Here is a 25,532-nt window from a genome sequence, read left to right as displayed (position 1 = left end):
GGGCCAGGGAAGGAGAGGGGATGCCCAGCCCTGCAAAGAAGCTGGTGAGGCCCACAGGCTGGCAGAATCATGACCAAGAAGAGATGAACATCCAGGGGGTTGAGCTGGTGTAAGCTGTGGAGGGAACCACCCATCAAGGCTGTGGCCAGGAGAAAAGTCTGATATGGCCCCAAAAGCCACGGGGTTGAGGGGAGGGGGCAGCCCCCTGTACCTTCTCCACCTCTTTGCCTTTCTGGGCCACCCCTCAAAGAACCCAGTTTGCAGTCTGCCCAGATGGTCCTGCCCCAGAGCCTGGCTAGTCAGCCGGGTCAAGGGTCCTGCCTGTAACCCAGGCCCTTGGGAACTGTCCCAGGTCTGGGCTCACAGGGGAGGCTCTAAGCTTGGTTGAATGAGACCTTTAAGAACGTGCTAGAAGACCCTGTTCCTCCTCTGTCTTGCTAATTACGTGGAAGGTTCCTGTGTACCTAGGGAGGGACTGGGAGGAGGGCAGGGAGGTGATGACCAAGGAAGTCCTGCTTGGGATGAGGGGGTTGGCATAAGGGACACTGGCAGGGCCAGGCCACGTGGTTTGAGGTTCTGACCTGCTTCCTCTTGCAGGCCCTGGTTGAAGGGCCTGTTTGGGGGCTGCAAGGAGGGGCAGCTGGTGAGGCATGTCAGGCTCGCAGCCTGTGGGATGGATGAGTGGGACCGAGGGGTGTGGTGGGGACGGTAGGTGGGATGAGAAAAAAGTCCTCAGGATGGGGGGCAGCAGAGAAGAGGCAACAGGGGTACACAGTCTATGCTGGCGCCCAGTCCTCGGCCACCCCCGCCAGCAGCTGGCCCCCATCACGAGACCCCAGAGCCTCCGCAGTCACGGCAGGTTTATTGTTGGCAATAAGCACCTCGATGCTCTCCCGGGGGGCACAGCCCAGGAGCAGGGGGGGTGGCGGCTGGGAGCAAAGGGGGTGCTGAGGTCCAGGCCTGGTCTCCTGGGCTCTGCGCACCCTCCTGCCTCTCTGGGTCCGAGAAGTGTCAGTCCATCTGGGAGTGGGCCACCATAAAGGGTGGCTTCTGGCTGGCTCTGCCCTGGGCAGGAGAGGAGGGCCCTGGCGCAGCCTGGGGTGAGCGGAAGCGATGGCGGCGGGGAGCAGCCCGGCCTTACAGAGGAGCGAGAGCAACTGAAGCTCCCTGGAGACATCAGGTGGGCGATGACTGGCCAAAGCCTTGTCAGCCCTGGACTTCCGGAGCCCCCTGTCCCCTGACTCCCCCGGCCCAGGAGGGACCTGGGCCCTGCACCCCAGTAAGAGGGAGTGAGGCGAAATGCTGAGAGTGCGCGGGGGTCTCCCAGCACTTGGCAGGGTGCGGCGCAGCCTGCGGGGCATCCTCACGTCTGCAGCTCCAGGATGCGGCTCAGCTACGAGGGCGGTGAACCTGCTGGGCTAGACCTGTGGGCCTCCTGGAGGTCCCCGAGCACCTGGAGCAGCTCGGCCAGCGGGTCCCTGGGGGCTGGAGGGAGATGCGGGGTCAGAGAAGAGAGGGCCCCACTGGGGAGGGAGGCCCCACCCACAATGCCCAAAAGGGGGCTGGGGTGGGTGGCACCTACCTTCCCCAGGGCCCGTCGGCCCGCGGCCTGCCTCTGGGCCCGTGCTCAGCTGTCGGTGCTTCTCCCTGGGGGGAGAGGACAGGGTGTGAGGCTCCCATGTCCCCACAGGACCCAGGGTGACCCCAGCTGGGCCTCCTGAGCTGGCGGGGGTCCTGGGGGCAGGGGGCTGACTTTTCCAATCTACAGGCAGAGATACGGGCCCAGGTCTCAGCTGGCCCCCACTCACCTTCCTCGTCCCAGCTTCCAGCCCCCTCCCTTGGTCCCCCCTCTCCCCTCACCCCCCACCACCCCCGCAAGGGCAGTTTGGAAACCAAAGTTGAATCGTGTTGCTCCTGTTTTGGAGGGGCCCTTGGGAAGAGGGCCAAGCGGAACCTGAACATCCCCTAGTGTTAACTGCCCACAGGATGAGTTTCTTTCTTTTGGAAACAGGAGACAGTGATTTTTTTCTTTCTTTCTGGCCACACTGCACAGCATGTAGGATCCTAGTTTCCAGACCTAGGGTCAAACCTGCACCCCCTGCACTGGAATCACGGGGTCTTAACCACTAGTCCACCAGGAAGTCCTGAGAATGCTGTTTCAAGCGTGGCTCCTGACCGGCGTTCACCAATGGCACCCCAGGCCCCTCAAGTACAATCCTCTGTGCACTTACACAGAGGGAAGGTGAGCAGCCTCCGTGCAGACCTTGTGCCCCTTATTGAGGAATTCTATGGGCTCAGCCCTTTGACTGTCTCCCGGGTCTATTCTGGGAGAGATGTGTCCCTCTGCTGAGGCCTAACAAGCTCCTCCCCGTCAGCTGCCCCAGGTGACCCCAAGGGGTCAGTCTGGTCCCTTACTCCTCTGCTCATTTGCTTCTTCAACATTTACTAGAAGAAGAGAAATCTGTGCTATTTAAGCAAACAAATGTATGATAATCTGCCTCAGCAGCTGCAGGAAATTAACGCAGCAGGGGGCCGTGGACAGGTGGTCGGGCCAGAGGCTGGAGTTCCTGGTGGGGCAGAAGTTCTGGGCAGCAGGCTGGAATGGGCCGGGTCTGGTCAGAGGCTCCGGAGGTGGGGAGGCCCTCAAGGCAGGCTGTGCTGGTTAAGAGCCTGGGCACTGGTCTCACCTGAGCCCCAGATGGGTTGGGTTCAAATCTTTGCTCTGCTGCTTCCTGGCTTAAATGGGGGATGATAAGAATCCACCTGTTTCAGTAGCTGCAAAAGGTGGTTTTTAAAAAGCACCCCATGTTTTCCAAGCTGGAGCCAGGGGCTTCCCTGGTGGCTCAGGGGTAAGTAATCCGCCTGCCAAAGCAGAAGACATGGGTTCGATCCCTGGTCGCACATGCCTCGGAGCAACTGAGTCCGTGTGCCACACTATTGAGCCTCTGCTCTAGAGCCTGGGAGCCACAACTGCTGAAGGCTAGAGGCCCTAGGGTCTGTGCTCCGCAACAAGAGAAGCCTCCGCAGTGAGAAGCCCTCATGATGCAATTAGAGCGTAGCCTCCACTCACTGCAACTAGAGAAAAGCCTGCAAGGCAATGAAGACTCAGCACAGTGAAAAATATTTTAAAAAATAAAGTACAAAAATAAAACTAAAATAAGCCAGAGCCAGGGCTGAGAACCACTGAATTAAGTGAGTTGGCTGAGGGCAGTCCCGGTGCTCCGAGGGCCCCATAGAAGTGCTTGGCAGATGAGGGGGCGGAAATCAACCACAGCCTGACCCTGGGGCTTCCACAGCCCTTTGCACCTTCATCCAAAAGACAGCCAGCCTCATGCTGCAGAGATCCAGGCACACTGCCCTCCCCAGGCGTGGGTGCCCTAGCCAGGAAGGTGTGGGGGCTAGATCAGGAGGGAAGAGAACAGCCACCGTAGAGGAGCCCTGAGCCCGGTCCTGGCTCTGGCCACCCCGGCCCCCAGCACATCTCTGGGGGCTGCCCAGGCTCTGCCCGTGGGCCTCGCTGCCCCCGAATGGGCCTCCTTACCGCAATGCAGCTTCCACACCCAGCAGGTGCCGGTAGATGAGCTGAGCCTCTAGGTCGTGGTCGAGAGGGTCATTCCACTCCTGCAGGGTCACCCAGGACCGCGTCTTGTTGCAGCCCAGATCTGGGGCAGAGAGGGGACAGAGTGGTAGGCAGGCACTGTGAGTGTTCACATCTGACTTCCTGGAACGCGGATGGGGAAACTGAGGCCTAGAGAGGGCGAGGGGTGGACTCAGGGGCCCCCCACTGCAGGGCTGGGCTGGGGCACAGCCTGGGAGGTCTGGCCCAGGGCCAGTCGGTGGCGCCCACGCTTCAGGGGGCAGCCCCTTATCTCCCTCCTGTTCAGCTCCTGAGCAGTAACTGACATAATTGCAGGATGTGGAAGTTGTGCAGGATACAACCTAGAGTGCTGGACCACTTTCTGGAAGATTCCTGCCTAGAAGGAAGCTGGGAGCAGCCGAGAAACATAAGGTCATGGTAAAAGGAGCCAGGAGAGTTGTGCCTTGGAATGAGCTGGCTCGGACACATGCTGGCTTCAAGACCTTGGCACAGACATCTGCCCTTGCCAAGACTCAGTCTCCCCCTCTACAGTACGCGGCTATCAGGCCCTGCCTCATAGCACCCTGGAGAGCCCCGCTGCGCCACCGATGAGGGTTCTCGCCACAACGTTATAGCCGGAGGCTGCAGGCCAGGCCCATCAGCCAGAGACACACTCATAACAAGCTGCCACTGCTCCCTGTCAGAGCCAGAGCTGAGCATGAGTGGGTGGACCATCTTCCCAGGGCTTGGACCATGCCGAGCTACGGGGCTCAAGGCTCAGCCTGGCCTGCAGGCGGTGGGGGCCCAAAGTGCTGAGTGTCCTCTGTGACTGGGAAGCAATAATTTTGTAAAGCAGATACAGATAATGCAGGAAGATGTGGAACCTTCAAGAACATTGCTGTCCAAGAAGATAACCACTAGCTGCATGAGACCATTCATATCAAAATGAATTGAAATTAAAATAAATTCAAAACTCAGCTCCTTGGCTGCACTCGCTCCTTGGCTGCACTCGCCCCATCACAAGTGCTCAACAACCGCATGTCTGCAGCTGGCACACACACAGCATTGGGCCAAACAGATACACACCATTTCCATCATCACTGAAAGTTCTAGAAGCTTCTCTCTGCCATCCCTCTAGGGCCCAAGGCCCAGGGTACCCCCAACTCACAGCTCCAGTATTGGGCTGCCAGTGTGGCAATATGCAAATTCAGGAGCTCTCTTCAGCCCTCTTTAGCAAGGAATCCCTAAAGCGTGTTAGAACCCTGGTTCTGCAAGAAGCTCATTCATTGGGCTGAAAAAGGGTTCCCTGGGAAAGGAGTTCAGAAGGAGCTGGACTAGATGGCGGCAGATATGGGATTCTAACTCTTGCCTCCTCCAGGGTCTCTCAGGCACCCACAGGCTTTGTACACACCAAGTGGCAGGTCCCAAAACACCGGATCACGGGACCCTTTCTGCCCAGAGCACCTGCATGGCCTGGCTGGCCTCAGGAGTGCCCACAGGTGCCCTGGTGGCTCCCAGCTGGCCAGTGAGGTGGGGCTCCATAGCCCCATGTCCCAGGCAGGGGTCTGAGGTCTATGGGGGACAGACTCAGCACTGTGGGTTTCTGGCCTGCATCCCACCTGTCTTGTCCCTCTGGTGGCAGCAGCTCCATTTATCCCCGCGGAAGATGCCAGGGTGGTAGGAGCCCAGCAGGCCAGTGTTGTTAATGCAGACCTTCCGCAGCGCAGACAGCCACTGGTTCAGCTCGTTCACACTCTGCAGGGGATGAGGGGGAGGGGCCATGATGAGAGGTCACTGCCTCCAGGAAGCCCTCCATCCTTGAAACTGCCCTGCCTCTCAGGACTACACAGTCTTGAGACCTGGCTCAGCAGCTTTGGGGGAATTAGGAAAAGCTGCCCTTTCTCCAGATGCAGGCAGCCCATACCCAGCACATGGCCTGGTAAAGAGAGCGTAGGCTGGATTTCAGCCCCCACGGTCCCCTCGGCCAAGCCCCTGGGCAGTCCACAACCTGTCAATCATGTGTCACCATTTCTTCCCTGTGGCTCTAGACTCTGACCCATCAGGGAGTCCTCGGGGGTTGCGCCCCGTCGGATGGGTCTGTGACCTCCCACCCCTGCATCCAAGACAGTCACTCTGGGGAACAAAGCACGTCCCCACCCACTCCACCGTCCCCCTTGTTCAATGTCCCTGCTCAAATGCTGCCGTCAGAGGCCCTCCCTGAGAGCCCCTCCCTGCTGCACCCCACTCTGTCCCCTCCCTGTCTCTCTGTCTCCATTGCTAATGTCAACAAAGCACTGACATTAAAATAATGTCAAATATTTTCACTGACATTTAAAATATCTATTTACGGATCTATCTCCTTCCCTGCGATGGAAGCCCATGAAGGCAAGGACTCTGTTCTGTCTGCTGCAGTACCTGCATCACTTAGATTAGTGCCCAGAACCTAGAAAGCACTCAATGAATATTTTTTAGATGAATGAATAAATGAGTGAGTGAATGCGTTAATACATGAAGAGGAGAAAGGGATCCGAGAGAATCACCCACAGCCACACACTTGCATAAACGTGCGATTGTTATGTGTGGATACATACACACACACACACACACAGAAACACACAGACACCAACTTGAGACAAGTTCCAACAAATGTATACAATGTGAAGATTCAAGACACGGGGACACACTCATCTACCCGCTGGACCGCCCTGAGACCTAAGACCTATGCGTGGGTGCCAAGACAGGGCCACACAGACATGGGCATGGCCTCCCAGGCACCCAGACCCCAAGAGACACACCCACGGCACTCACATCAGCTTTCACACCCATGCTGTGCCTGATACAGCGACAGGCGGTCAGAGGCTCACTCAGCCTTCACTCCAGCCCACCCAGGGCGGGGCGGGGGGGTAGAGTTTCCCACGGGACCCCCACTGGCCGAGGGCTCCCCTCCACACGGCCCACACCTTGCACTGCAGGTAGGCGGTCTGGAGCTTGCCCGCATCATCCGTGTAGATAACCTGCATGACGTGGGAGCTGCTGAAGCTCTTCTCCTCCACCTTCTCTGCTGCCCGGATGTTGGCGAGCTTGATGAGGGTGCTTTTCTAGGGGGACGGGGACAGGGGAAGGGAGGCGCAGGCCGAGGTCACTCCCCTTCCTATTTCTGGGCCTCAGTCTCCCCTTCCGCAGCACCAGGGGTTGGCACTGGGGATCCAGAGGACCCACCCTCCCAGGAGTCTGCTCTGAGAGTGACCTCAGCCAGGACAGAGTACAAGCACTCAACCTGGCCTCTTGGGGGCCTGAGCATGCCTCAGTGCCCAACTCGCGCACACCCCTGACCAAGAAGCCAGGGCCAGACACTGCAGCCGCGGCCCACCCCAGGACCCCCTAGAAAGAGGACCTTCTTCCTCACAGGTCTTAAGTCACCCTATGGCTGCCACCAGGAGCCGGCCCCTGCCTGGCTTTCTTCTCCGACCCCGGTGGTCCCTGAGGTGGGCTAAGAGGAAGGGACAGGTGCCTCCAGGGTGTTCCAACCCCTCAGAGCCCCTCTTACCCTCTGGTGCCCTCACCCACCTTGGAGCTGGGGGTCTTGGCAAAGCTGAGGGCCTCCGTGGTAAGGGAGAAGTGGAGCTTCTTGAAGGAGGAGGACGTGAGGGGGCCTTTGCCCTTGGTCCTATGGATGAAGAGTGGCCCCTCCTTCACCGGGGGTGCCTGCAAACTCAGGGCCCGCTGCAGGTCCAGCTCTGCGGGCCAGGGAGGGAAGGCAAAACGTGAGCCCCGGGCGGCAAGGGCTGGGCCGGGGGCGAAGCAAACTTCAACATCGGGCTGTGGGTGGAGTAGCGAGAGGCACTGAGTTGGGCGGGGCAGGGGGCGGGGCAGGGGGCGGGGCCGCGCCCTGAAGGGCTCACCGTCTTTCTCCTGGATGTCCACCAGCTTGGTGATGAAGTCCTTCAGCTGGGCCACGCCCTGGCGCACCGTGGGCTGCAGCGGTTCCATCCAAGCCTCCTTAGCCCTGGAAGCTGGCGTGTCCATGTTGCCCACATTCTGGACCGCCTAGGGGTTCGACAGCAGGAAAGGCCAGACTCTGCTAGAGTCAGACGCCAGGCGACGGCCACTCCCGGCCCCTCCCCCCCGCACCCAGTCTGTGCTACTCCCACTGTAGAAATGGAGGCAGAAGGCGACCCAGGCTCTGCTCAAGGACCCACTCTATCCCACTGGGTACCGGAGCGGGGCAGGGGCGGGGCACGGGTCACAGTTTGCGGACTTCAGGGAACTTATAGTTGGGACTGAAAGTGAAAGTGAAGTTGCTCAGTCGTGTCCGACTTTTTGGGACCCCATGGACTGCAGTCCACCAGACTCCTGTTTCCATGGGATTTTCCAGGCAAGAGTACTGGAGTGAGTTGCCATTTCCTTCTCCAGGAGATCTTCCCGACCCAGGGATCGAACCCCGGTCTCCCACATTGTAGGCAAGACGCTTTACCATCTGAGCCACCAGGGAAGTCCACAGTTAGGAACTACTCGGGCCCAGTCTATTGACCTTCTGTGGATTTCATAGCAGACTTTGCTCCACTGGGTACCCTGGCCCCAGCCTGGTGCCAGGGAGATAAGGGCAGCCTGGGAGTCCGTAGATCTGAGAGTTAGAAGGCCTCGGTTCTCCCAACAGGCGGTGCGACCAGGCCTTGGGCACCCTCCAGCTCGTAGACTTGTTCCCTTAATCATGAGACTGGGCGACCATGAGAAAGCTATGAAAACTATGATGTGCAGCGCCACAGGAGGGTCCCGGCGGCCTGTCACAAGGCGTTCCTGGAGCCAGTGTGAAACACAGTGGGGAACCCAGCTGGGCATCTTCCGCTGGGGTCCGCAGACCCGCACCTTGGCCAGCAGGAGCAGGGTGCGGCTGGTGCGGGCGTCCGCGTGCCGTTCTCGCAGGTGGAAGAGCTTGGGCGCCAGGATGGCAGGAGAGACAAAGCGCAGGCACAGGAAGCTGGTGACGGCGATGAAGGGCACGTTCTGGAGGGGCGCGAGAGAGTGGGGGGCTGGACTCTGCGAGGCCTGGGCTCTTTTGACAGCTCCCTTCCCTTTGGGACTCTCTCCCTAGCTCCCGTGATCTTCCTGACCCCGGCCCCAACCTGGGCTTCTAACCATCAATCAGGCCCCTTCCTACCAGGCCCTGAGACACCCGCCCCTTCTTTTCCCACCACTTTCTCCCCTCCGTCCAGCCCCACCGACAGAGGGCGCACCTCGTCCTGGGCGCTGGGGAAGCGCTCGCGCACGCGCCGGAAGAGCTGGCGGAAAGTGGCCCGGACCACCGCGGGGCACGCGCGAACCGAGCGGCTGAGTGCGCTCAGCAGCGCCCCCAGGTGGGCGCACAGCGTCTGCACGCTCTGCTCCAGCACCTCGGCCTCGGTCTGCGGGCGGTGCAGTCCAGAGCACCTGAGTGGGCCCCGGGGGCGGGCCCGCCGAAAGATCGAGGTCAGCGCCTGCACCCACGACTCGGACAGGGGCGCCCGGAGACACAGGTGTAGAAAGACATCAGCTGAGACAGGGACACAGTCAACGCACAAATGGGCAGAGCGGACGAAAGGCCGACTCAGGCAGAAACACACGCACACTTGCACAGAGGGTCTGACCCGTCCCCCTGTCCGTCCCCCACCCCACCCTCAGGGATCACCCCTGGCCTCACCCTACATCCTTGACCTCCACCTTGCTGGGATCCAGCTCCACGTACTTCTTCTCCTCAAATACCCTGTCAATGATGGGGCCCAGGACTCCGTGCAGATACCGCATCCCTGCCACCTGGGGGCCACCGCGAGCCGCGTTGGTCCTGCCTCCCACCTCCAGCTACCCTCCCTCTCCCCGCAGCTGGCCTCCCAGCCACCATCTGCCTGCTGTAGCCACCTAGGGTAGAACCTGGCACACACAGGGGAAGGCTGCTCAACAAATTGCAGCTACATGAATGAATGAATGAATGAATGAACGGAATTCTTAGCCTTAAAAGGCCCTGGACAGGAAACAGATGAGTCAAGTTTAAGGTGCAGCTCTGTCTCTTGGCCTCTAGGAATCTCAGTCTCCTCCTCCATAAAACAAAGACAATATACCATGCAACCTCACCTTCAGAAAAGACTCCATGGACTTGGAGGCCAGAGAATTGCTCCGGAACAGGGTGTTCGCCTCACCTGCAAGCAGAGGTTCCCGTGGATAGGGGGTTGGGAGAGTGACAAGGCTTTGGGGAGAAGGATGGAGGAGCTTGGGACTAGGGGCTCCTTGCTGACCACTCAGTAAAGAGCCTCCTGGCCACCTGTCAACTCAGCATCCCATCTCTGCCTTTTGCTTTTTCCTTTACTTCCAAATCTGACCCGTCTCCCTCCTTAACTGGACCCATCGGCCTCCTGCAGGAGGACTCCGGGATTTCTCCCCTCCGACCATCCCTGGAGTCCTAGGCTCCTGGCCCTCCACCCCCACCCAGTGCCCTGACAGGCCACTCCCTCCCAGGCCTCACTGGTGCGGCTCAGCTCCAGCTGAAAGAGCAGGTCCAAGAAGTCTTTGGCCAGTCCCTGCCCCAGGAAGAGCTTGAGCAGGGTGGTGGCCACCTCCTGGCGGCACTCCGTGCTGGTCGTCTCCTCAATGAGTGAGATCAGCTGCCCTGGGCCCTGCAGGGGGCGGCGAGGAGAGGCGGGGCTGCAGGACACACAGGGGAACCCCAACCCTTTCCTCTGAGGGCCGCAGAGGACCACGGGGAAGGGGGCCCACTGTCCCAAGGGACGGAGGGGCCCGGGGCACTGGGTGGTTCTGACAACTCAGATCTTCGCTCTTCAGAGCATGTTTAGAAGGACGGGGAGGACACACCCAGGGTCCCTGAACCTCCCGCCTTCCCCGGGGGACCCTCACCTGGGTGCCCGGCTTCACCTCTCGGCACAGCAGCTGCACCAGGGGCTGGTAGCAGCTGGATGGCAGCACCGTCTCGTCCCGCAGCCGCACCTCCAGCTGCAAGGAGCCCAGGTGGCCCCTGGAACGGGCAGCCCGTGACCTCTCCACCAGGGACCCAGGCCGCCCGGGGCCGGCCCCTTCCCTACTGCCTCTGTCTTCCCTGCTGTCCCTCTGAGCCAGCCGGCCCTCCACTGGGGTTTCCTCGCATTGTCTCTCCCCACCTCCCATTCTCTGCCCTGGCTGATCTGTTTGGAAACCCCTTGCTGCCTCCATCCTCAGGGGAGCTCCATCCGTCTTCAAGGCCTGGCTCCCTGCCACCTCGAGACTCCCGAGGACCCCAGGCTTCAACCCTGTGGGCGTGCTGGGCCCCCCGGCCTTGAGTTTGTCAACTCCCAGAGAACAGCTCCCATGTGTATGTTTTACACTGGAAGCAAATCCCCAAGCTTCATGACAACCTGCCAGGGGAAACTGAGGCTCAGACTGGGTAAGCAACTTGCCACATTAGACCTAACTTCCAAGCTCCCCTGTTCTGGCCCCTCCTGGGGAGGCCGCTGACCAAGGCTTGATAGTCTCTAAGGCCCCCCACCCCCATTGCCTGCAGGACAGCCCGGCTAAGTGACAAGTGACAAGACTGCCGTGGCTGGTTCTATGGAAACGTCTTGGAGTTGGACACGGTGGTCCACCCAACCCTTGTCCTGACGAGGGTGTGTGGTGGTGGGGGGGGGTCTGGGACCTCCTGTGGACACACAGAGCTGAACCATTCGAGGTGGGGACACTGCTGTTCCTCCACTTCCGGGCTGAGGAGAGGACAAGGGCGGGCCAGAGGGCTTCCTTATAGGGTTGCCAGATTCACAAAATGAAAATACAAGGCACTCAGTTACACTGAGTATCTTAAATATAAGTTTGTCTCATATACTTCATGGACATACACTAAAAAATCAGTTCAAGGTTTATCCCAAATTCAGCTTCACTAAACATCCTGTATTTTATCTGGCAACCTCATTCCTGGAAAACTGGGGGGAGAGTGAGAGCTATGGCTCAGGGACACTGACTCAGAGCTCTGGGGACTTGAACTCTGGTCTAGGGTCTGCAGAGACACCCTTAAAGGGAAAGTATCTGAAGGCTTGTTCTAGAATCTGCCAGAAGACTGAAAGCAGGAGACTTGTACTGCCTTGGAGCTCTGAGGTCAGGGCTGAGTCCAGGACTGTCAGAAGGGGAAGAGGAGAAGACGCTGGCCTGGTGGACAAGCGCACAGGAAATCCGGGGCCGATCACTCCTGGCCGGCACACCTGCCTGCCTGCTGGAGCCGAGGCTAAGCCTCCCAGGGCCCAGACCCGCCACCCCTGTGGCCAAGCCCCAAGCACTTACTCTTCCCGCCGGCTCTTGGACTGGTCAGGCTGCAGCCGGAACCAGCCCTCCTCCCGCTGGGCCGCCCACAGTCTCTGCACGTTGACCACCACCTGGGAGTAGGACAGGCCTTGGTTGTTGGCGGGGGAGAGGTGGGGACGACCCGAGGCTGGGATCCTCGTTTCCCTTCCTTGCCAACCACTGTTCTTTTGAGAGGGGGTACCTGCTGAGGGTCCCTGAGCACCCGGGGGGTCCCGGGCCTCCTGGGTGGCCCTCTGTGGGATGGGATGGCCGGAATGGAGGCCAGCAGGGGTGGCCTGAAGGGGCAGGGTGCTCACTTTGCCCAGGAAGTCGTTGCGGCTGACAAGGTCCCAGTCCCAGGCCTCCACGCACAGCACCTCCGCCGCCCCCTCCTCCAGCTCGAACTCAAACGTCTCATTCCAACGAGGGTAGCATGACTTTTTCACGATCTGCCCCAAAAGAGATCACTGATCACTGGAGGCGGGCTGACTCCACCAGTCTCCCCAGGGCCACCTGAGCGCAGGGCCACCCCACACACCTCCCTTGGGTTCCCCGCAGGGGCTCTGAGGCAACAATCTCTCCTCGTCCGCGCAGAGGCCCCGAGATAGCAGAGGTAACGATTCCATGTCCAAACCCCTACTCACTTCTCAAGTGGGGAAATCGAGGCCCAGAGCGGGTAAGACACTAGTCCAAGGCCACACAGCAAAATGGTAGCAGGCTGCCCTGAGAACCCAGGTCTCAACGCCCTCCCCACCAGGGCTGAGCACCCCCAACCCTGGCTTTTTCCCGGAGTTGAGAAAAAAAGCAGTGTGGGCAGGGGGTGGACTTGGCAGATTAACCCCTAGGTGGGCAGACTGTCGCGGCACACCGTGCACCCTGGGAGAGGCCACCCTGCTTCCCAGAGCCTCCTCTGAGAGACTGCAGACCTCAGCTGACCTCCCCGGTGATGGTCAGAGAGGATGAGGCCATGAGGGCCTGGGCGGGTCCTGGAGCCCCCCGGCCCGCTCCCGGCCCTCCAGCCTCCTCACCGAGGTCTCCTGCGTGCGGCCGTTGTATCGCACTCGGACAAAGGGGTCAGATGCGCCATTCCGGTCCTTGGGGGCGAGGTCCCTGCGAGGGACCAGAGCACCCATTTGTCACCCAGCCTCACCTAGGTGGACACCCCCCACCCCACTGTGGGGTGACCCTACACCAGGCTGGAAAGGCCTGGGCGCAAGCTGGGAGGCTGTGGAGAGTGTCTCTGCATTTTCTAGACCCTGACTCCCACTGCATTCACCCCATGGACCCCCCCATGTGTTCCCCACACCAGGGTAAGGGTCCTCCAAGGCCCCTTCTGACTCCTGCTGCACCTCCTCGGGCGGCAGGGACGCGAGGCGAGTGCAGCCTGGAACAGCCTGGCCCAAGGGCGCACCTCGCTGCCCTCCGTTCCCAGGGCCAGGCTCACCTCTCTGAGCCTCGGTTTCCTCATCAAGAAAGTAGAGAAGACAATCCCTTGAATGGAGGTAACGGGCTCCTAGAAGGCCTACCCCCTCCTACTTGAGGGGGCCCTTGGGGAGCAGCCCCCACCACCACCCTGCCCTCTCCCCACAGCTGGTCCTTCACCAGGACCAAATCTGGCCACGGCGCCCCCGGCTTAGCACCCTCTTTGGAAGAATCACAAACCCCCCGCCCCGCCTTCCCTTCCCCGGAAATATCATTTTCTGTTCTTTTTTGTCTTTTCCAGTTTACGCCTCTTGTGACTGCTTCTCTTTCCTTCTCAGAACTGCCTATTAAAATTCCAGAGCGTGGCCTTGAGAATCTGCCCAGAAACAGGAGGAGAAAATGTTCTTCCTGCCTCTGCAACAAAGGCAGCTCCTTAAGGGGTCAAAAGCCGAGGACAGCGGGGGACAAGTCCTCTCACACACCAAAGGGGGGTCTGACTGACCGCTGTCCCCCCTTCGCCCCCAACCCCGTCACTTGCTAAGAGGAGGCCAGGTCATGTGTGCATGTGTGTGAGTGTTCATGTGAGCGTGTGAGCACTCAGGTTACACAGCCTGGCCTGGGCGAGGCTGAGGATGGAGGAAGTGAGTAGGCAGAGGGGTGGACGGTCCGCGAGGAGGACAGGGCATGAGGGGGTGACTGTATGTCTGTCCAAGTGCAGCCCTTTTCCCTGGGACTGGCTGTGCGTGTCCCAGCCCCAGGACGCAAAACTAAAGCCCAGGGGAGCCACAGGCCTCACGTTCAGGAGGCAGGCCTTCCTCCAGAGCGGCCAGCCACCCCGCGGGGACTCCACAGGTGCCGGCCGGCTGGTGGGTCCCTCCACGGGCCGCCCCCGCTCCCGCCCCGGAGGCAGGCAAGGACCCGGTGGAGGTGGGTCGGAGCCAGAAAGGAAGGTGCTTCTCACGGAGTGTGTGTGACTCACACTCAGGCCCCGACGGGAGTGGAGCTGCAGCTAAAAATACCCTGGTTGGGGCGGGGGGTTCCCTGGCACAGGTGACAGCCCCAGATTCCCATCCAAGTCACTCTCCCTCCGGGGAGAACCCCACCCTTTCCTCTGGAGATTTTCAGCAACTCCTTTCACCTCCCCCGCACCACACTACCCTATCGAGGGCTGCCCCCCAACCACCCTACCCTATCGAGGGCTCCCCGCCAACCCCACAAGTCAGGTCAAGTTGACACTGAAGTTAAACCCAGGGGAAGCCCAGTCCTGGCACTGGGGCTGGACGATCGGGGAGCAGGGTCCCCTCCCCCATCACCCCCACAGCTCGAGGATGCCTGGAAGTCCAGCATCAGAGCAGCATCCTTGCCCTTAAGAGACACAGCCTCCCACGGGGTCACCAGGGCAGCATCTTCATGTCCCCAGTCCCCCCCCAGAGCCTGCCGTCCAGGGAGGAAGCCTGGTGGCATCAGGGAGAGGAGGCCTAGCACCCACGGTGGGCTTCTTTAGTTCCAGGGGGCCCCCTGCCCAGCTCCCCACAGCTCACCTGGCCTCCAGCACAGAGCAGCGCAGCCTGCAGGCCCGGGTCCCTGGCACCACCTCCAGCCGCAGGTGGATCTCACCTTGCACCTCCTCATCAGGGTCGACCTCGGTCAGGTGGGCCCACCCACTGAAACCTGAGGGGCCTCAGCTCAGCTAGGGGCCTGGCCCTTCTCCTGCAGCAACCCCCGCCCAACGCCCCGGGCCCCTGCACGATTGCCTTGGGGTCCTCTCAAGCTCCCGGGAGACCGGGGCTGCTGCCCCCAGTGGCAGGTGGGGACACCGAGGGTCAGGAGCTGAACAGCAGTGGGCTCAAAGTCCAAGTCCAGCCTGGTGCCAAGCTGCATCTGGTGGCCCTGCCCTTGCCCCATCCTGGGACTGGCCTCTCTGCCTCAGTTTCCCCATCTTAAGAGACAGGGAGAGTGGGCTGCCGGGAGGAGGACGCGACAGATGGGGGTGCGACAAGGGGATGGCATCACGGGGGCCAATGGCCCCTGAGTGGCCAGCTGGGGCCACAAGCAGGAGAGGACTCAGGCCTGGCAGGGGCCAAGAGGCCCCGTGAGTCAGCAGTGGCCCTCCCCCCGTGCCAGGCCTGCCCCAGCCTCAGGGATGGGAGCAGGTGTGTGCCAGGGAGGCCCCTCAGGAGTCACGGGGGCTCAGGCCAGCAGAGCCTGAAGCACCTCTGAACTCCTGGTCTGAACCTCCACTGGCAGATGGTGACTCAGCCTGGAGGAGGCGGCACCAGGTCACATGGCCAGGCTGGGGCAGGGCTGACCCCTCCAAACACTGTCAGTGTCCCCCGAATCCTCCAGGGGCTCTCTAGCCACGCCCTGCCCCAGGCCAACCCCCTCGACTGAGGACACTGGGGACCAGGCCGAGGAGACCCAGTGGGGCACACAGCCAGCCAGACTGCGACGAGGTGACCCCACCCCTTGACAACGGAGCATAAAGAGGCCCCTTCCTCTGCGTGCAGAGATCTCAGATCTCACTAGCAGCCCCTCATGCCCCCGGGGGATGTGGGCCCAACCAGGGGGGCAGAATGGTCCCAGCTACAGGGCAGAGACCAGGGAATAGGCAATGGAGAGGGCCATGGGCCCTTCTGGGGAGGCCCATGATGGCTTTCCTGAGCACAGGGGACTGAAGGATCCCAGAGGAAGGTCTCGGAGCAGGGGATGGGCTGGGGACTGGGCAGACCAGTGTGGGGGAGGGCAGGGGACGAGAAGCCGGCATGGCCTCCCTCCTGGGGTCTTACCCTTAGGGTGAGCGGCCAGCGTGTCCCTGGTAAGGCAGACCTTCCCAATGACATCATCCCGGCTGGAGGGTGGAGAGGGAACCCGAGTTGGGCAGGGCTGGTGCAGAACCAGAGACCCCCAACCCACCCCACCCCTTTCAGGGCCCCTCTTGGGAGCAGGGAGGCTGACAGTGCGGTCACTTACAGGAGCCTACATGGAGCAGGACCCGTGACCCTCTGGCAGGCCCTCTCAGGGGCATGTGTCTGCACGTGGACTTACGCATGTGCCCACCTACATGCCCAGCTCTTCTCTCCGGGTGCCTGTTTCTAAGCTCACATCCCCATGCACACACAGCGCAGCACACACATGCACGCGTGGTGGGGTGTGAGCATAGTGAATCCACACACACGGACACAGACACTGCACATCTAAGCCCTGTGCCCTGCAGGTCCCCTGGGCTCCCCCTCCTTCCAGGCTGTAAAGAGGAGGCAAAGTGACCCGCAGTCCCAGAGAGGGACAGGGGCGGGGTCCGGGCCCGGGATGGGGAGCGCGGTTGCGCCCACCTGAGAGCATCCTCGTCCATGACGTAGAAGGCCACTGAGTGGAAGGTGGGCGGCAGGTGCACCTCGTACTCCTCGCCCCAGAAGGGGCACAGGGTCTTCCACACAGTGGCTGTCCTGCAGGAGACAACCCTCAGCACCGCCCACAGACCCCTGGCCGGGACAGGGCGGTGGGCGCTGCGGGGCTCGAGCCCACCTGTCCCCACATCCCCCTCCGTTTCCCGGAACGACTGCTCTGCTGGGTGATGATTCTCCCTGTCCCTCCATCGTCCGCCGCCCATCATCCCCTCCTGACCATGCTCTCTGCCCTGGCTGGGGCAGGCACTGGCTGCATCTGTCAGGCGACTTTCCATTTGGGGAAACTGAGGCCAGAGTTGGCAGTCACTGGCCTCAGGTCACACAGCAGGACAACGGCAGAGCCAGGACCGGAAGGCTAGCTTCCCAGCCTCCCTGGCTCCTGATACTGAAGAGACTCTCTGAGGGTGGAGGCAGGGGGATGGCCAAGCTGACTCTGGGGACAGACGGTCCTCCTGCGGGGGAACCTGAGAGCCAAGGTCTGGAGCCTGCCCCACAGAGCCAGCTCTGGTTCATCCCAGGGCAGAACCCTCAACTCATAGGGCTCCAGACACTTTCCTGATGGTCCAGCAGTTAAGACTCTGTGCTCCCACTGCAGGAGGCGTGGTGAGTTCCATCCCTGGTCGCAGAATTAAGATCCCGCATGCTGTGCGGTGTGACCAAAATAAACCCGCCAAAACTCCTAGGGCTCAGCAGGGTAAGCTGAAACCCTCCAAGGACCTTGATGAAGGCTCAGGGGATCACCTTCACCCCAACCACTTCTTGGACAGGCCACTTGAACTCTGGGGCCTTGATTTCCCTGTCTGTCCTTGAGACAACCCAAGCAGTCAGGCATCTCCCCACCCTGCTCACCCCATCCCCCACAGTGTCGGTGCTCTGGAGAGAGCCTGGAAAAAAGCACGCTGTTTGCAGGTGGGAAGCACTGTGGGGCTGAAGTGACCGCCTTGGCTATTGATCAGCAGTGGGCACCCCAGTGGGCAGAAGGGTGGAGCGGCTCTGGCCATGAACTTTGGAGGCAAAGGCCTTCGTGGGAGAGGGTAGCAGACAGCAAAGACCCTGCCCAGGATCATGGGGCCCACGGGGAAAGGGATGCAGCACAGGGGAAGTGGCCGTTCTGGGCAAATTAGCTTTTTTTTTTTTTAATGGGATGTGATGCTGTTGTATGGAGCTCATGGTAAGTATTAAACTGCAAAAGGTTTAGCATAGGGCCTGGCAGAGTCCATCCTCCCTGAGTGACAGCTGTGGTTACCCGCCATTATCCTCTGGCCCTTTGGCCGGTTGTAAAGTTGTCAAGAGGAACAGAGTGGGTGGGAGGCCCTTGGCTGAGCGCCCAGCCCACAGTAGATAATCCCTCTATGGGCGTTAAGGTCAGTAATTAGCAAGGCTAGTCGGTCTTTTCTCACCTCCCAGCAGGCTGTCAGGGCCTAATGGGCCCCAAGAAATCAGAAGCTGCAAGCCCTGGCTATCTCCATGCAAATTTCACACGCCCTTAGACGTGGGAGTTGGGGGGCGGGGCGGGAGGAGTGGGCGGGGCGGGAGGGGCGGGGGCGGTACCTGATGATGGGCTCATTGTCCACCTTCACGATGCAGTAAGGGGTCGCTGCTGCCGGTGCTGCAAGAGAGGGGAGGGACTGATGGGGGCGGGCGGGCCATGCGCACCCCTCCTCCCACCCCAGGAGAAAGGACAGTCCAGGCTGAGGCACCAGGTCCCAGGCTGGGACCCAAAGACTCCTCAGGCTGAAAAGTGTGCCCCCACTCTTGGGCTGGGAGGGGGCTGGTGAGGCAAAGGCAGGAACCTGCACCAAGGCTCCCCAGCCACTGCCTCTCCAGCTCAGGACAGGTCACTTCTTCCTGCCGGCTCCCACAGCCCCCCAAACCCTGCCTCGTCCAGGGGAGGACAGAAACAACAGTCACAAAAGCCCCTCCACCACGTCAGTCTCTCCTCTGAGCCTTGGTTTCTGCTGTTCCTTCTGCCTGGACTGCCTTCCCACTCCTCTGAAGACCCCCTCCCAGCCCCCCTCCTCTGAGCCCTCACCTGTCCCAGAGGCAGGGAGTAAGGTCTCCCCTCCCATCCCAGCACCGCTAGTGACATACCATCATCAACTGCCTCCTCTGCCTGACTACAACCCGAGAGTAGGGACCACTTCTGTGTTGACAGGGCTTGGCACAAGACTGGGTCCCCGTGAGTGTTTGTTGAGCGGCATGAATGAATGAATGGACATCCATCAGCCTCAAGCTCCCTGCCATCTGGGAAAGAATAAATAGGGAAGGAAAGCCAGGATGGCTTGGTTCCTCCTGTCTCTGTTGCCGGGGGATTCCTGGGGTTGAGGGCAGCCCTGGCCAGGCCCAGGGTCACTCCTGAGCAAGAAGCAGGAGTGGACTTTCTCCAGAAGTGCCCTTCAGGTCTGCGACCCATAAAAAGGAAGGAGATGTTGGATTTGCATGTTGGAGGTTGGGGAATTCCAAGCCCAGTTCCCTACTCAAAAGGGGATCTTCCTGCAGAGGAAGCTACTGGAGACAAAGTTCTCCTGCCACTGATGGTAAATGTCTCCCAAGACTCAGTCCCTCCTCCCCGTAGACTGGGATCTGTAACGCCACCTCGCCACCTCACAGGGTAGCTGACTTGATGTGAGGGCCAGCCCACAGACTGTGTTTAGTAACCGCCCTGGACTCTCTGATCTTCTGTTTGTAACCCTCTCCCATTGTTCAAGAGCCCTGCCCCCTTGTTGGGAAATTAAGGTTCCACTTGCCTTGCAGCAACTAAGCCCCAGCAAGGCAACTACTGAGGCCTCGAGCCACAACGGGAGTCCATGCACTGCAGCTAGAGAAGATCCCATGTGCTGCAATTAAGACAGTGCAGCCAAATAAATAAGTAAATATTTTTGTAAAAAAAGAGTGGGCATTTAAGGACCTGAGCCCAACGGTGGTCCCTGGCCAGCTGTTGGGACTTGTGCTGTCTGCCCTGATGAGGCCCTTGGGCTGGGCCCCTTCCCACTTCTTACCCAAACCACTCACTGCTGCTGCTGGCCCAGCCTGGCTCCTTGCGGGGCCTCTATATTTAGGGCCTTGGCAGTTTCCAGGCTGTAGAAGGGGGAGGATCAGGGCAAATCCTGAAATAGCCCCGGGATTGTCCCAAGGGCCGCTGGGCAAGGGAGCCAGCGGGTCACCAGTCACCATGAGACTCAGCTCCTCTCTGGCTAGCCCAGGCACCCGAGGATGGGGAGGAAGCAGGACAGAACCGAGCGGGCTCTGGAAGCTGTTCGGGGAGCACTGCTGGGCCCTGTGCCCTTAAGGGGACTAAAAACCCACGAATGGAAGTGGCAGAGAGGCGGGTGGCCACTGTGTGATGACCGCCCCTCCTCTGAACTGTCTCAGTCAAGATGGTTCACCAAGAATGAAGGCGAGCTCCCGGTCCTCAGAGGCATCCAAGTGCTAGCTGGAAGGGATGTTGCTCGTGAGTCAGGCTTGGGGCTCATGAGGCCCAGGGGTGCAGGCTCACCACCATCACCCCTGCCTCCAGCACTCAGGGAGGGCCTCCTGAGATTTCTGAACCCCTGCCATGACTGAGGCAAATGCTTTGCATGGCATTTGCAAGGCTGGGTACCCACTGAGCCCCACAGCAAGCTTGCAACCTGGGTCCAGATAGGATGCTTGGTCTGTCAGCAGAAGAGTGGATTTGACTCCTGACTTCTCTCCCTACCGGCTGTGTGGCCTTGGCAAAGGACTTCCACATCCTAAGCCTCAGTTTCCCCATCTACAAACGTTTGTTGGAGCAGTGTTCGGTCGCTCATTTGTGTCCGACTCTTTGTGACCCCATGAATGGCAGCACGCCAGACTTCCCTGTCCTTCACCATCTCCCACAGTTTGCTCAAATTCATGTCTATTGAGTCAGTGATGCCATCCGAACATCTCATCTTCTGTCACCTCCTTCTTCTCTTGCCCTCAATCTTTCCCAGCATCAGGGCCTTTTCCAGTGATCAGGTGTATAAGGTAGATATGAGATGACTCATTGGAAAAGACCCTGATGCTGGGAAAGGTTGAGGGCAAGAGGAGAAGCAGGCAGCAGAGGAGGAGATGGTGGGATGGCATCAGTGACTCAATGGACGTGAATCTGAGCAAACGCTGGGAGACAGTGAAGGACAGGGAAGCCTGGTGTGCTGCAGTCCATGGGGTCGCAAAGAGCTGGACACGACTTGGCGACTGAACAAAGAGGACTGCATGGGAAAGGTCCTCAACACATCTGAATCTCCTCTACCATGGAGCAGGTGTCCCTGAGGGCGCCGAGAACGCCGAGACAAATGAGTCATGGTTCCTGTGCTCAGAATCATGTGGCACCGGCAGCCCACAAAGGAGCAACTGGTACCAAGGGCTTCATCCTAACTCCAGCTGACCCAAAGTGCTACAGGACAAGGAACCCTGCCCAAGGGCGCCAGAAAAAGCTCTGGAGGGAAGTAGAAGTTTGGAAAGGGTCCTGAAGGATGAATAGGAGTTTTCCAGCCACCCCTGAAGGGAAGTGCTTGAAGGCGGGAAGACTCATACATGTGCGAGAGCAGGGGAGTGGGGGGCCAACAGCCCAAATGTGAGGGCCTGAGGTGGCGCGGGTTCACAGCTGGATCTAAGAGATGGTTGATGAGTCAGAGCTGCCTATACCAGCCACTATGGCGAAGACAGACCAAAAGAGGGGAGGGCAAGGGAGTACACAGGAGGGCAGGGCAAGCAAAGAGATTCTGGAGGCAGAACCCACAGAACTTGGTGACCCCTCCCCTGGGGATGGAGGCACCCGCGAAGGTGTCCCTCCCTTGCGCAGGGCTGGGCTGGGGAACCGGGCATCAGGGCTCCCAAGTGGGCAGAGTGCACAGTTTCACTGCCCTCGGCTGCTAAGAGCCTGGAGTCAGGCACTAGGGCCAGTGCTGCGGGGATGGGGAGGGAGGCGACAGACGGAGGGGCTGCACCTCCCAGCCGCCACCAGCCAGAGGAGGCCAAGCTGACCTAGATACCGGTGCCAGCAGGGGGCGGGAGGTTGGGGGGGGCGGCGGGCGGCCGGTGCTTGGAGGCTGGGCCTGGAGACCGAGACCCTTCTCAAAGCTCATCTGCCTCCCCACCCGAGAGACCACATTCCCAGCTCCAGCTCCCCTCCCCTCACACAGCGAAACCCACCTTGACACAGCCCGCCCAGCACCCTCCCTCACCCATTGCCATGGCAACTGCTGAGCCTGGCCTCCTCAGGCCCAGGGGGCCTTGAACTGGAACTGCTCGTGGCGCTGAGCGTGCTGGGAAACTCACGGGGACCACTGTGCGAGCGCGCAAGGGAGGTGCCTGAGCCCCCTCCTCCTACGCCCCACTCCCGGGTCCGCCCCCCTCGGCATCCCGGCACCCGCTGAGGAGCCAGGGGTGGGGAGGCTGCCAGCCAGCAGACTTTGGACCCTAGGCTGCCTCCGGGCTCCCCCGTCCCCGCCCCTCCTCCAGGCAGCCAGGCCCCTCAGGCTTCATACTTTCCATCACCCTCCACCGAGAGGGATTTCCACCTCCAGTTTACAGCGGGGAAACTGAGACTTGGTGGACAATGAGCCGCCCAAGGCTCATAGGAGGGAGGCGGCAATGGCATCAGACAGCTCAGCTCTGGCATCTACTGAGAAGGGTGGCGGGGGAGAGGGGGGTGCTTTGGAAACCTCAAATCTGGCCAGGGGCCAGGGAAGGTCCTAGATGTCAGTGCTTGTGAGAAGCCCTAGGATTAAGACCTTGCTCTGCCACCTGGGGCCAGCATCTCCCTGTTCTCGGAGCCTCCGTTTTCCCATCCGTAAAATGGATCAGTGACAGCGGCCTTGCTGGGTGGTTTTAAGGGTTAAAGGCTGCTCCTCAGGCAAAGCTGAGGACACAAGAACAGTGACTCCCTAGCCACCCCATCCTGCACAGATCCTGCCTCTTGACCAATAGGTCTACTCTTCCTTCCCTTTTCAAAGGCACAGCAGGAAGCCCCAGGGCATTTCGGGTGCAGGGTGCATACTGCCAGGAACTAAGTGTTTCAGAACTACTGAGGAAGATCCTTCGTTTTTAGGGGGGCACTCCACCCCCTCCAGCCACACCCCCCGCAGTGCACAAAGACAACTCCTTTTCGATGTCACCCCCATGCCAGCTACACTTCTATCAAAGCCCCTTCCGCTTGTGGGCCTCCGCCTTCCCTCCCCGTTCACTGAAGGCCCCTTATAGACCCCCCGCCCCCTCCCCAGTCCCGGGCCCTTCCCTGTCATCCCCTGTCCGGTGTTCCAAGCAAATCTCACTGTCCCCGTTTCCCTGACTGTCTCCCACCGCAGCCGCACTCGCCACACCCTCGCCACCACTGCTCTACTTGCGGGCGGGCCGTGTAGACCCCAGGAAGGTCAGGCGGGCATAAGGGGCAGCACCCCTCCTGGACAGTTGGGGTTTCCATCCCCAGGCTTGCTCACATGTCCTTGGCGGGCAGGTTCTTCCCCTCCACGATGCGGATGGACAGCGAGCTGCGCTTGGCCATCGCGGGTCCGCGACGCGGGGTCCTTGGCCAGGGGAGCCGGACGCCAGGTTTCAGTGCAGCTGCCGGCAGGCGGGCGGGCGAGCGAGCGCTGGACTGGGCGCAGGAGGGGGGCGGGCCCCGCAAGACGGGGGAGGTAAACGCGGGGGCGGGGGAATCTTGTCCACTTCATTCACCCCCGCCCCCGCCCCACGTGCGGAGACACAGCGCCCGGACGAACCAATCGGCGGCCGGGGCTCCCCAGGGTGGGCGGGGCCGGCCCGAGCCGCGGCGTTCATTGGGCCCCTGAAGCGGTGTGAGGGCGGGGCCTGCTCCGGGCGGGGGCGGGCGATGGTTGGTCCCGGCTCTCTGGTGGTGGGGAAGCGGAGGGGTCAGGGGCTCCCCGCTAGGCGAGTGGAGACTCAAGGCCGCAGGTGACGTGCGCCAGGACCCGCGTGGGCCACGGGCGTGGTCCGAGTGTCTGTACCCAGGCGTTCAAGGGTGTGGGCCCGAGTGTGAGCTGGGAGGCGTGAGCAAGCGCGGGGATGCGCGGGTGGGATCGAGCGAGGACAGCGCTGGTCCCCGGAGGCTAACTCGGGGAGGCCCCTGCAAAGGTGTAAGTTGAACAAATGAACAACCGGATGAATTTAGCAAACAACAGGTGTGTTGGTGTTAGAGTCGCGGGACCCAGAAGGAGGTGAAGCGGGGCAACTCAAACGTCCTGGGGATCCAGAGGTGTGGGGATTAGTCTGAAAAAGCCGGATTATTTGGGGGAACCTACTTGGGAGAAGGGGGCGTCCTCAGTTGTCATCTCATTTTGCCTTTTACATGCCCGGAGTGGGAGACTGGATGAGTAACTCACGTTCACAGAGGGAAAATTATGTGCTGGAAGATCACACAATTGGCCCCTGGTGGGGCTAGGCTAGGCCTCCCCAGAACTTCGGGCCTGACTGGGGACCTTTCCACGCGGGCAGGATCCTTCTTTGAGACTCAGTGTGCCCCTTCCCAAATCTAGAAGTCACAATCCGGGTCTGGCACAGTGGCAACTGGCCCTGGCAGCTGACTCGGGGGTGGGGGGGGGGCGGCGGGGGGGAGTGTGGGTAGGTGGGAGAGGTATCACCCCAAGCATGACTGCAGACTTGGGTCCTCACCCCAGTCCCACCACTCCCTTGCTGGGTGATGCTGGATGGCTTCCTAGACCTCTCTGAGCTGGTTTCATTCCATCACCTGCGTCGCTTCAGTCGTGTTTGACTCTGTGCGACCCCACCTGCCAAAAGCACCTACCAAAAGGGCTCACTATGTATGCGGGTGCCCAGCAGGTTCTGTTTTCTGTTACATTTTGTCTTTCCTGTTTTGTTATTTATACAGTTACACGCATGCTTTACCGAATTCAGAAGGCATTGAAGGTTTACAGTACCTTCAGTGAAAAGTCAGTCTCTTCTCTCCCAGCCACACAAATTCCTTCCCCTGAGGCACCCACTAGTCCTGACACCTTGTGCGTCCTTTTGGACTCAGTCTCTGCCTACAGTGCATCAGCAGACATGTATTTTGTTTTCCTTTTTGTACACAAATAATGGCTTCGTGGTTACTCTGAGAGTTTCACTTTTTCTGTCTCAGGGAGCCATGCATGCTGCTGCTGCTGCTGCTAAGTCGCTTCAGTTGTGTCCAACTCTGTGCGACCTCATAGATGGCAGCCCACCAGGCTCCCCCGTCCCTGGGATTCTCCAGGCAAGAACACTGGAGTGGGTTGCCATTTCCTTCTCCGGGAGCCGTGCATATCTGTACACAAAAAGCATCCTTGTTCTCTTGGCCGTTTACCCAGTTTTCCTTCGTGTGGAGGTCCATCCACCACGTCTTCGATGTCCCCTGTCAGTGGATGGGCAGGGTGTCACCATCATTTGCTTTCACCAAACAATTGCATGGCTCACACGTGTAACAGGATGGTTTCTCAGGGTATCTGGGGCTATTTTTTCAGGTAGTTTATCAAGGCCATTATCAGTTCAGTTCAGTTCAGTCGCTCAGTCAAGTCCGACTCCTTGCAACCCCATGAATCGCAGCACGCCAGGCCTCCCTGTCCATCACCAACTCCCGGAGTTCACCCAGACTCACGTCCATCGAGTCGGTGATGCCATCCAGCCATCTCATCCTCTGTCGTCCCCTTCTCCTCCTGCCCCCAATCCCTCCCAGCATCATGGTCTTTTCCAACGAGTCAACTCTTCACATGAGGTGGCCAAAGTACTGGAGTTTCAGCTTTAGCATCATTCCTTCCAAAGAAATCCCAGGGCTGATCTCCTTCAGAATGGACTGGTGGGATCTCCTTGCAGTCCAAGGGACTCTCAAGAGTCTTCTCCAACACCAC

At 60.1% G+C, this 25,532-nt stretch overlaps 1 protein-coding gene across 2 annotated transcripts; it reads right to left on the bottom strand.

The window, feature by feature from the left end:
- Positions 1 to 845: 845 nt before the first annotated feature.
- On the bottom strand, positions 846 to 23,320 carry RASA4B (RAS p21 protein activator 4B). 2 transcript variants are annotated; one of them, XM_059881592.1, is made up of 21 exons: positions 23,133 to 23,320; positions 18,244 to 18,301; positions 16,618 to 16,731; positions 16,075 to 16,136; positions 14,830 to 14,959; positions 12,895 to 12,976; positions 12,184 to 12,315; positions 11,867 to 11,958; positions 10,460 to 10,577; positions 10,071 to 10,221; positions 9,683 to 9,747; positions 9,255 to 9,367; positions 8,812 to 9,004; positions 8,444 to 8,581; positions 7,480 to 7,624; positions 7,145 to 7,314; positions 6,538 to 6,675; positions 5,197 to 5,332; positions 3,542 to 3,662; positions 1,583 to 1,647; positions 846 to 1,485 (listed from the first exon to the last, which is right to left on the bottom strand). In XM_059881592.1, exons 3-21 carry the CDS (start codon positions 16,635 to 16,637, stop codon positions 1,394 to 1,396), a joined length of 2,163 nt encoding a protein of 720 aa, XP_059737575.1. In that variant the 5' UTR covers positions 16,638 to 16,731; positions 18,244 to 18,301; positions 23,133 to 23,320; the 3' UTR covers positions 846 to 1,393. The 2 variants fall into 2 exon arrangements, with proteins under 2 accessions (XP_059737575.1, XP_024840917.1); XM_024985149.2 differs by lacking the exon at positions 23,133 to 23,320 and adding an exon at positions 18,784 to 19,558.
- Between the last annotated feature and the right edge of the window lie 2,212 nt (positions 23,321 to 25,532).

This window comes from Bos taurus, chromosome 25 (assembly GCF_002263795.3).
Source record: "Bos taurus isolate L1 Dominette 01449 registration number 42190680 breed Hereford chromosome 25, ARS-UCD2.0, whole genome shotgun sequence".
In the NCBI taxonomy this organism is placed as follows: Eukaryota; Metazoa; Chordata; class Mammalia; order Artiodactyla; family Bovidae; genus Bos; species Bos taurus.
Note: the sequence above shows the minus strand (reverse complement) of the source record. Positions and strands in the feature narration are given on the sequence as shown.